The sequence below is a fragment of the Trifolium pratense genome, linkage group LG1 (assembly GCF_020283565.1).
Source record: "Trifolium pratense cultivar HEN17-A07 linkage group LG1, ARS_RC_1.1, whole genome shotgun sequence".
NCBI lineage: Eukaryota > Viridiplantae > Streptophyta > Magnoliopsida > Fabales > Fabaceae > Trifolium > Trifolium pratense.
In genome coordinates this window covers 21,240,711-21,249,699 of record NC_060059.1, presented here as the reverse complement: position 1 = coordinate 21,249,699, position 8,989 = coordinate 21,240,711, and the positions used below count along the sequence as shown (strand labels likewise).

Genomic DNA, 8,989 nt, shown 5'->3' with positions numbered 1-8,989 from the left:
CTATGTAGGATCTCGTGTGTTTGACTAAAATGCATGTTACTTGTTTACTTTCTGCTGATTGGCAAACTCAATGTTAAACTTTATTGGAGTAGCTTACTCTATGAAAAGAATGAATGTGGCTCATCTTTTTGCAAAGTGTTTGAATGCATATTAAGTTATTAACACTGGTCCTTTGGTGAATGATTAGTGCGTAGAGGATATCCGGTTTATACCAAAAAGTTACCAAATTAATTTATGATTTAAAGATTGTTGATATATTTTTGGGCAAGTATGATAAATATAGTGATATGTTTTTTTGCTATGATGTGTGGAATTATTTTCTGAGTAGAATTAAAGTGGATTTTTAAAGTTCAAAATTGATAATTCTGCGGGAGAGAATAAATTTACGGGTCATGTTAATATGTGCACCAAAGGCACATGTTAAGCTACCTAAAAGTAGAAATATACTCTCTGTACCACAATATATGTCACTTCGGGAGAAAAATTTGTACCATAATATATGTCGCTTTATATTACCAATGAAACATTTAAAGCTATTTTTTCTATTATACCCTTAACTATTTATTACTCTTTTTTTTTTTTCAGTTCTTCAATTTATTTTTTCTATACCATAAATGAAGGACAATTTTGTAAATCAACTTATAATCTCTCTTTTCCATACAACATTAATTACCTTTCTTAATATATGTTAAAGTGTCGAAGCGTCATATATTGTGATACAGAGGGAGTAACATTTAATGATACAAAATATTTAATGTTGGGTTATGCTAACCGGTGCCCCCGGGGCACTGGTTAAGGAAACTAAAAAAGGAAATTTTTAAATTGAAAATAATACTTTTTAGACTTTCGAGGCGTTGACTGCACAAAGTTCAATGTCATATTACTATATTTGCTTCCTTAAACAGTGCCCCCGGGGCACTGTTTAGCATTTTCCTTTAATGTTTAAAGAGTTGAATTCACAAACTTAACATATAATGTTTACCATATTTATCTTCTTAACATGAGTCTTTTGTGTACATGTTAAAATTCTCCTGAACATAAATCTAAAATATTCCTAGAATCCAATTCCCTTCCTTCTTTTTTTTCGTTAGAATAATGCTAGCAACCCACTCTTTAACAAACACACTCCAACACACTCTCTTTTATTGGTTGAAATTCACATGGGTCCCATAAAAAAAATGTAGACTTATATAACTTTTATGGGACCCATATAAATTTTAACCAATAGAAGAGAGTGTGTTTGTCAAAGATTGTGTTGCTAGCACTACTCTCTTTCGTTAATAACACACACACTTAAAACCTCAACACACACAAAAACGGTTAGGATTACGGCGACGCCATTTACGTTCGTCACACCGCCGCAGTGTACCAGTAACAATGGCAGTTCTCAAATCATCCGATGATTCAAATGCAACAACAACTGATCAATACATTCCTTTCTATACTATACTTCACATTCTGTTCTTCTCAACTCATTCATCTCAGCTTTTTCAATTTTTGAATTTCCGTTCTTTGGTAGATCATGGACTGTTGAACAGAGGTTTGAGATCAGAAGGAGCATTGGTGAAGAGTGCATCCAAGATGATGAACTTCGTAACCTCCTTGCAAACAAACCGAATATTGTTTGTTATGATGATTTTGAACCTTTTGGAAGAATGCACGTTGCTTAGGTCATCAATCGATAGTTTTTTTATTATCTATAAATCTATAAATATGAAATAAATATGAAAAAGTCAGACATATTTGTCTTTCTTTTTCTTTAAAAATGCTGGCTTGTGAGTTTTTAAATAAATTTTTTTATTGCAGTTTTCAAATGATTTAGAATCAATGATGTTGGTTTACAATGAGCTGGGGATCGAATCCAGAACCTATAATGTACTATTCAAATTCCTCACCACTAAATGTGTTGATTTAGAATCAATGGTGTTTTTCGTTAAAAAAAAAAAAAAAAATCAATGGTGTTTAATAGTCATTCAAATGCCCACTATTACCTTGCATATGAAATTATGAATCATATATTTTTTAGCAAAGATTTTTTTAAAAATTGTGTATAGCTTAAAAAAAATGACAATTTTTGTGGTGTAAAAAACTCCATTTTTATGAGGCGTCGATATATTGTCCCAATCGCACATCATACGATTAAAATTAAATCTGCCAGATTGAATAAATTTGATTTACTAATATGCCAGATTGAATGAATTGTTTTAGGAATCAAAGTTACTAATCAATTTTATTCTCATTCATGAATAAAATTAAATCTGCCAGATCATGTTGATGGAAGTCTGTTGGGTAATACAAACACAGCTGGTTATGGCGGCCTAATACATGACGACAATGGAGTTTTCATGTTGGGGTTTTACGGCGCTGCTACGATCCAGAGTATCTTATTCGCGGAGCTTATGGCAGTGTTACACGGTCTTCAAATTTTTTTTTAATTTTATAAAGGCGTCTTTGGATTGAGTAACGACACTATTTGAGAGAGCTTACAGAACTAGAGGTTATAAGTTTTGAACCTTCAGGACATATGACCATTGATGAGGTCATTATATATTCTCAATATTAGAATACACACACTCATAAAATAAAAAGGAAAACTCTTTTGAAGTTGATCACTTGATTTCCATGGTGAAGGGAAACTCTTTTGAAGTTGTTGTGTGATTACATAGTTACATGCGTGTATGGTGGGTATCATGAAATTGAAAACAATTCATGTGAACAAGCTAGTATCTGCTGGTTGCCGAGTCAAAATAGTGATTGCTGATTGCTTTGCTAAGCTTAATAGTAATAAAATAGGGGGAAATTTGAAGAAAATTGAGACGATTGGCCGCTACATGATCAAAAAAACATGGAAAGCTATTGGGATAGATCTTAAAGGAGGAGCTGATGAGTACTGGCCTCTTGTCTTGGATATAGCTCAGAAGCTTAGTGTACAAAGGATTCTCAGGAGAAAATTATTTCATATGATCCACTGAATAATAGATTTGGATTTGAAATGTTGTTTTATGTTTGGTTCTTCCGGATTATAGTTGTAGCGAAATAATCCATCCGCCCCAATTTGATTGACACAGTTAACTGTTGTGCACTATTTACACATATTGCTTTTTGACCTTAAAATATCAAATTTTTATAATTTTTATCATTATACAATTAAAAATATTAATCGTAATGTTATGCATCGCATGCGTGAAAATACATTGTCAGCTTTACATTTGAATAAAATCATTATGAACTCGTAGAACATTGTCCATATAGGCTCTGGATATGGTTGTTGTTAGTCTACAGTAGCGAACTATCAATAATACTTACAATAGGATGCGCCCAAAGTGTCACTGTAGATTGCATATTTAGGTTTCCCTGCTCCTGTTCACCATTCCAAATTCCCTTCCACCCCGTTTCCCTTTTTCTCGTTTGTTTTACTCGACAGTCTTTCTCCCGGTTCTATTGCGTCTGGTAGGAAGCTTTTTATTTTTGTCAGTCCCAGGCTTTCTATCTGCCATCGCAGATTGCTTTTGGAGTTTGTTTGTCTCGTTTCCAATTTGTTTTGGCTATATACCCGTTTCCTTCTTCCTCCTCTTTCGTTCTATCTCGCTCTTCATTATTGTTTCTGTTCTGATTTGTTTTTTTTTTTTTCTCTCCATGGCCGATAGGTTTGATTTCTTGTGCGATGCCGTTCCGGGAAGAACTGCTTGGCGATTCAAGGTTACGGTCGCTGGGATATGGGAAGTAACTGGTTTGATTTCCTTTTCTTCAATTCTGCTTTTTCATTTATAGTTGTTCTGACTTTGTACCTATTGCTTCTTGTTTGGTTGATTGGCTTGGACTGCATCATCAAGGTTTGTATTGTTATTACAAACTTTATCTTTGGTTTATTCTTTTTTGTTTTTCAATAGATTTTGTGTGTTTTTATTTTTTGGTTCTTTAATTGAACTGTTCGATTTTGATTTTTTTTTTCTTTTGCAGGGTTTGATTTTGTTTGTTTGTTTGTTTGTTTGTTTCATTTCAAGGTTTGAACTTGTTTCTTGTTTTATTTGTTATCCTATATTGTATATTTGGTGTATTGTTTCTTTTTCATCTAACAATGGAGCTATTTTTGGAACTGTATAAAGGTATGTATGCATTTTCATTGATTTAAATCAAAATTTGCTATTTGGCTGTTAGTGCTTATTGGTTTCTATTATCTTGCCTTTATTTTCGGTTTGGTGGGTGAGGTTTTTGTTTCCTGGATTTTATTCCTCTGTTAGATGCCCCTTTCCTTGTATCTTCCTCTTTGGTACTTTTTGTATTGTGTTGGAAATTAATAAAGTTTTCTATTTAAAAAAAAAAAACTTTTTTTTTTATTCAACCTTTTGTTTAGTTACATGTTGTGTTGTATTTGATGTTTGTGAACTCAAGTTTTTTTTTTTTTTTTCACACTACATGGTGTGGTTTCAGCACCAAAATTTGCTTCTATGTGTTTGTCATTAATGGATGTTTTTCCTTTGAATAGATGGTAATTAGCTGCCTTTGGCATTATGTCCTGCCTCATACTCAAGTTCAAGGTGCCTATATTATTTATTTTGGAGTGTCCTTTGCTTGGTTGATCTTTCTTACTTTTCATTCGTTTTTGTATATTTTGATTGTTTGCAGCTTCCATGGTTACTTTACTGATCAGTGCTAAAAATGTCCAAGTGGTTATAGTGGCAATATGTTAATTTTGATGGAAATTGATGAACTAGTGTGTTTTGATTATGAAGTTATGTGTTTTATCAGATTTTGTGTAAAATGAGTGTATGTGATTTACTTGATGGATGTGTTTGGGATGATTTTGATTCAATGTGACATGTTTTGGAAAGATTGTGAGAAGGATATGAGTTTAAGCATTTTGAGTTTGAGAATGTTTTGGTGTTTTTGAGTACTAAAAAATTTGCAATACACTGGCTGGGCAGGCGATATTTTCTTCAGGCAGGCGAAAATAACAGTTCTGGTTTTTTCTTGACATATCTGCTAAAATCTGCCTGCCCATATATCTGTACTGGCTGGCATTTTACTTTGCTGAGCAAACGTGATAATAGGGCAAGTAGGTGACATGATTCTTTTTCTCCTTTTTTTCCAATTGAGCGTGTCTCTTTTCCCCCTTATCAGTTTCTCAAAAACATTCAAACTTTAACCACTCTCCTCTCTCACGAATTTTGATCTTTTCTCACTCAAATTCATCCAATTTTACTCCTCTCATCCACAAAAATTCATTATTTGACTCATTCCTCTGACAAGGGTTCACAAGGGTTTGCAGGAGAATTCATCTATTTGTTTTGAATCCTAAATTTCATCTCTTTCTTTATCTTTTCACAAGTAAGTCTATTATAATGCTTTAATGTTCATTAGTCTTGAATTAGATTTACTTAATTTATGAATTTAGGATTTCAATATACATGAATTAGGAATTTGTGGTTTTCACTCTTCATAGAAAACGAATTTAGGGTTTATAATTCCTAATTTCTGTTTGGAAAACCTATGTTTATATGTGGATTTACATTTTTAATGTGTGTTTCTTCCAAAGTGGTGAACTCTTGGTTAGTTAGTGAATAACATGGCTAGTGTGTAATAGTTTTTTCTCTAAATTTGACAAGAACAGGCTGCTATTTCTATCAATGAATTCACATGTTCTTGCTTCACACTTTCATGAAATTTACTTTGTAATTGTTGTCATGAAGTAGTGCAATACTAACTTGGAACTTTTGTGTGAAAATTAACAAAATCTTGCATACTGTGAGTAACATTTTGAAGTTCTTGCCAATTTCTTTTAATGAGAAAAATTATTCACAAATGGCATATGTTCAATGGAAATTTGACACAAATTGTGAATTTTTTAATCTTCTTGGATTAATGGTGGCTTATTTTTAGGAACAATGATAATGTGAACCAAGTGGTGAATGTTTTTTAGAACATTGATTGTCACTTTTATATGCTAACCACTGAACAAACACAGTTTATGTGGTTTAAGCGCTTTTTTGTTACTCTCAAACTTTTTTCTCAATTTATCCTTCACATCCATCTGCTGCCCTCTCATTCCTTTTTGTAAGTTCATTCATGTTTTGATTGTTCATTTATTTATTTGTGTTGGGTCCTTGTTTTTCTTTTTAGGGTGGCAAGATTAATTGTGGAACCGAATGCAGTGCCTCCCAATGATAATAGACATAGTTCCATGATAATAGACATAGTTCTTGAAAAGCTTTACAAGAAACGAGAGAAAGAAAAGATGAAGCCCGGATTCGTAAATGAAGGAAACCTTACCGTACCATTTGTGTCTTCGGATTGGAATTTGATGTTTCATCTCCTGCAAGTTGACATCATAATATTGTCCCGCGTGCCTCTGGTGGTTGGAGTCTCTTTGGAATTTTTTAGATTGACTTTGTTTTGTGGTTTTTTAGTGCCTGTTGTGTGTAACCTGGTATTTTTGCAGATTCTGTATCTTTTCTCTCCTTTAGTATCTCTTGAGCTTAAGGATGAATCATTAATATATTAGTTGATTCAAAATTCAAGTTGACCGGATGAACAGGCTTACCAAATTTCAATTTATCCACTCTATATTTCAATTTGATTTGCGTTTTCATATTAACAAATGCTACACTACATAATCTATACATTTAATATACAATCTCAGCCAATTCTTAATTATATAAACGTGTACTTCTTCTTTGTGATAATAAGATCACATCTCATTCACTTAGTATGTCTTTTAGAAGCAAGTACTTTATAGTGGACAAAAGGGATTAAGGAGTGTCTGCAATGCAAAACAACTTCCACATAATGCATATGTAGGGTATTACACATAAATATTTTCTGCGATGTATCATAATTCTAACCTAATTTTTAATCTCCATGGTTTTGATGATTGGTATTCTACTAATGAATGTTGTTCTTGATGAAAGATTAATCAAAAAGTAGTTGTTTTATTTCCTTTTATTTTTCTTGTTTTGTTTAGCGTTTTATACTAAATTTAATCCACAATTTAATCTACCCGTGCGTAGCACGGGTAACCTCCTGGTAATGGATTGGCCAAATGTGCCACTGTAGATTGCATATTTGGGTTTTCCCTACTCCTGTTCACCGTTCCAAATTTCCTTCCGTGCCGATTCCCTTTTTCTCGTTTGTCTACTCCTGTTCACCGTTCCAAATTCCCTTCCATGCCGATTCCTTTTTTCTCTTTTGTTCTGCTGCGTGGGGGTTTCGTGTAGTGGGAAGCTTTGTTTCTTGCATTGTTACTTTCCCAAAATTTATCATTCCTTTTCCTGTTTTGTTTTGATACATTTAATGCCTTTTCGATTTCCTTTTTGATCTCCTTTTCAATTTCCTTTGTCTTCTTTCGCGTTCAATTTGCTACATGGATGGGTTTGGGTAAGCTTTTCGCCCACTTGCTTGTTTTACGTTCGTCTGGATTCAGCGAAAAGGTATTTGTCGGAATACTTTCCATTTTGTGTCGGATGCAGGCGGAAAGGGATTTGGCAGAAGGTTTGCTTTTGTGCTTGATTTGTCTCGTTTCCAATTTGTTTTGCCCATATGTATCGGTTTTGATTTCTTTCTCCTTCATTCCGTCTCGCTCTCTCTTTTGTGGTGGTTGTTCTTTTTCGTTTTTGTATTCTCTGAAATGGCTGGTAGGTTTGATTTCTTCATTAATCTAAATCCCAATTGAATATTGATTGTTTTTCCCCTGTTTCATTCTACAGGTTCTTGCCAGATTTGTTTCATTGGTTTGTTATGACCTGATTTGTTCTTCATATTTATTTTATTTCTAATTTTTACAGTTTTATTGTGTGTTCATTACTCTCATATTTCTTCATGTTTGCCCTGTTTTTGCAGAGGAGTTTATGTCCGACCTATTTGTGCATACAAGGTGAGTTTTGCTTAACAACCATTCTCTTTTAAGGTTGCTGTTTTGATTGTTTTTATCTTGTGATCAAAGCATTCTTACCATACTTTAGAATTTGTCAACCCTGTTTTCTTAATTTTTACAGATTAACTTTCATTTCAGACTGCAGTTAACAGTATGTTTCTTAATCATGTTTTCATTTTGTTCATAGTATTCATATTTGTGGAATATTTATTTACTTTCATACATCTTTTGCATGACTTGTTTGTGCAGTTGATTCAAATTTGTTCTTTCTGTAGCCTTTCTATTTTGTGTTGGTTGGTTTGTGTTTCTTTTTTTATTTTTTCAGTGACGATCGAGTTGTGCTTTTGCCTCCGATGAACGGTTGTGGCAACGACGAGTCTCTTCCTTCCGGCGACAGCCGATTGTGTATGTGAGTGGATAAACTGATAATTTACTTTCTGAATTTGTTTATAAAAAATCAAGTTTTTGACCCTTGAATGTTTTATTTATTTGTCACCGGTTGGGCTAAAAATCAACCAAAATAGTAGGCTGAATGGTTTCTTTCTATCTTATTTTTTTAGTGTGGTATGTGAGTGGATAAACTGATAATTTTCTTTCTGAATTTGTTTATAAAAAATCAAGTTTTTGACCTTTGAATGTTTTATTTATTTGTCACCAGTTGGGCTAAAATCAAGTTTCTTTGCATTGCTTGAGTAGATTTATTTGTCACCATGTTGACTGAACGGGCTAAAAGTAAGGAAAACTCAGTTGTGTGTTCCCCTTCCAGGGAAGCTTACAAGAATTTACTTGCAAAATCCTTAAATATGAAGATTGATGCAAGTTCTTGTCCTGGCTCTTAAGAAAATAAAACTACCACTGCCAGAATGAACAACTTTAAAGAATATTGCACACTAATCAACTGAGGTTATTATTTCTTCATATTCATCATACATGATTAATATTTTTGTGATACTGTGTTTGTTACACTAACTTAGCTAATAATATTGATGCAAAATGACAATTAAGACACTTTGTCCAGTAAAATTGTTAAGATTCTTTTTCTTCATATTTGTCCAAAGATGTATTGGAGGGTGTTTGCTTCTTAAAATCTATTAAGTAAATTATTTTACTTTTTATCAG

The 8,989-nt window shown here is 33.0% G+C and overlaps 1 protein-coding gene and 1 long non-coding RNA gene across 9 annotated transcripts; both read left to right on the top strand.

Annotated features, from left to right (window-relative positions):
• The first annotated feature begins 3,647 nt into the window (after positions 1-3,647).
• On the top strand, positions 3,648-6,577 carry LOC123912833. Of its 2 annotated transcripts, none has more exons than XR_006811467.1 (3): positions 3,648-3,833; positions 3,961-5,328; positions 6,121-6,577. It is a non-coding gene; the product is annotated as an uncharacterized LOC123912833 (long non-coding RNA). The 2 variants fall into 2 exon arrangements; XR_006811469.1 differs by having other exon boundaries at positions 3,666-3,699.
• Positions 6,578-7,014: 437 nt separating this feature from the next.
• LOC123912803 lies at positions 7,015-8,957 on the top strand. 7 transcript variants are annotated; one of them, XR_006811466.1, is made up of 5 exons: positions 7,015-7,488; positions 7,704-7,727; positions 7,837-7,870; positions 7,992-8,021; positions 8,196-8,957. XR_006811466.1 is itself a non-coding variant. In XM_045963384.1 (3 exons), exons 1-3 carry the CDS (start codon positions 7,365-7,367, stop codon positions 7,994-7,996), a joined length of 306 nt encoding a protein of 101 aa, XP_045819340.1. In that variant the 5' UTR covers positions 7,015-7,364; the 3' UTR covers positions 7,997-8,957. The 7 variants fall into 7 exon arrangements, 1 of the variants encoding a protein (XP_045819340.1); XR_006811464.1 differs by having other exon boundaries at positions 7,992-8,957; XR_006811460.1 differs by having other exon boundaries at positions 7,704-7,870; positions 7,992-8,957.
• Positions 8,958-8,989: the final 32 nt, after the last annotated feature.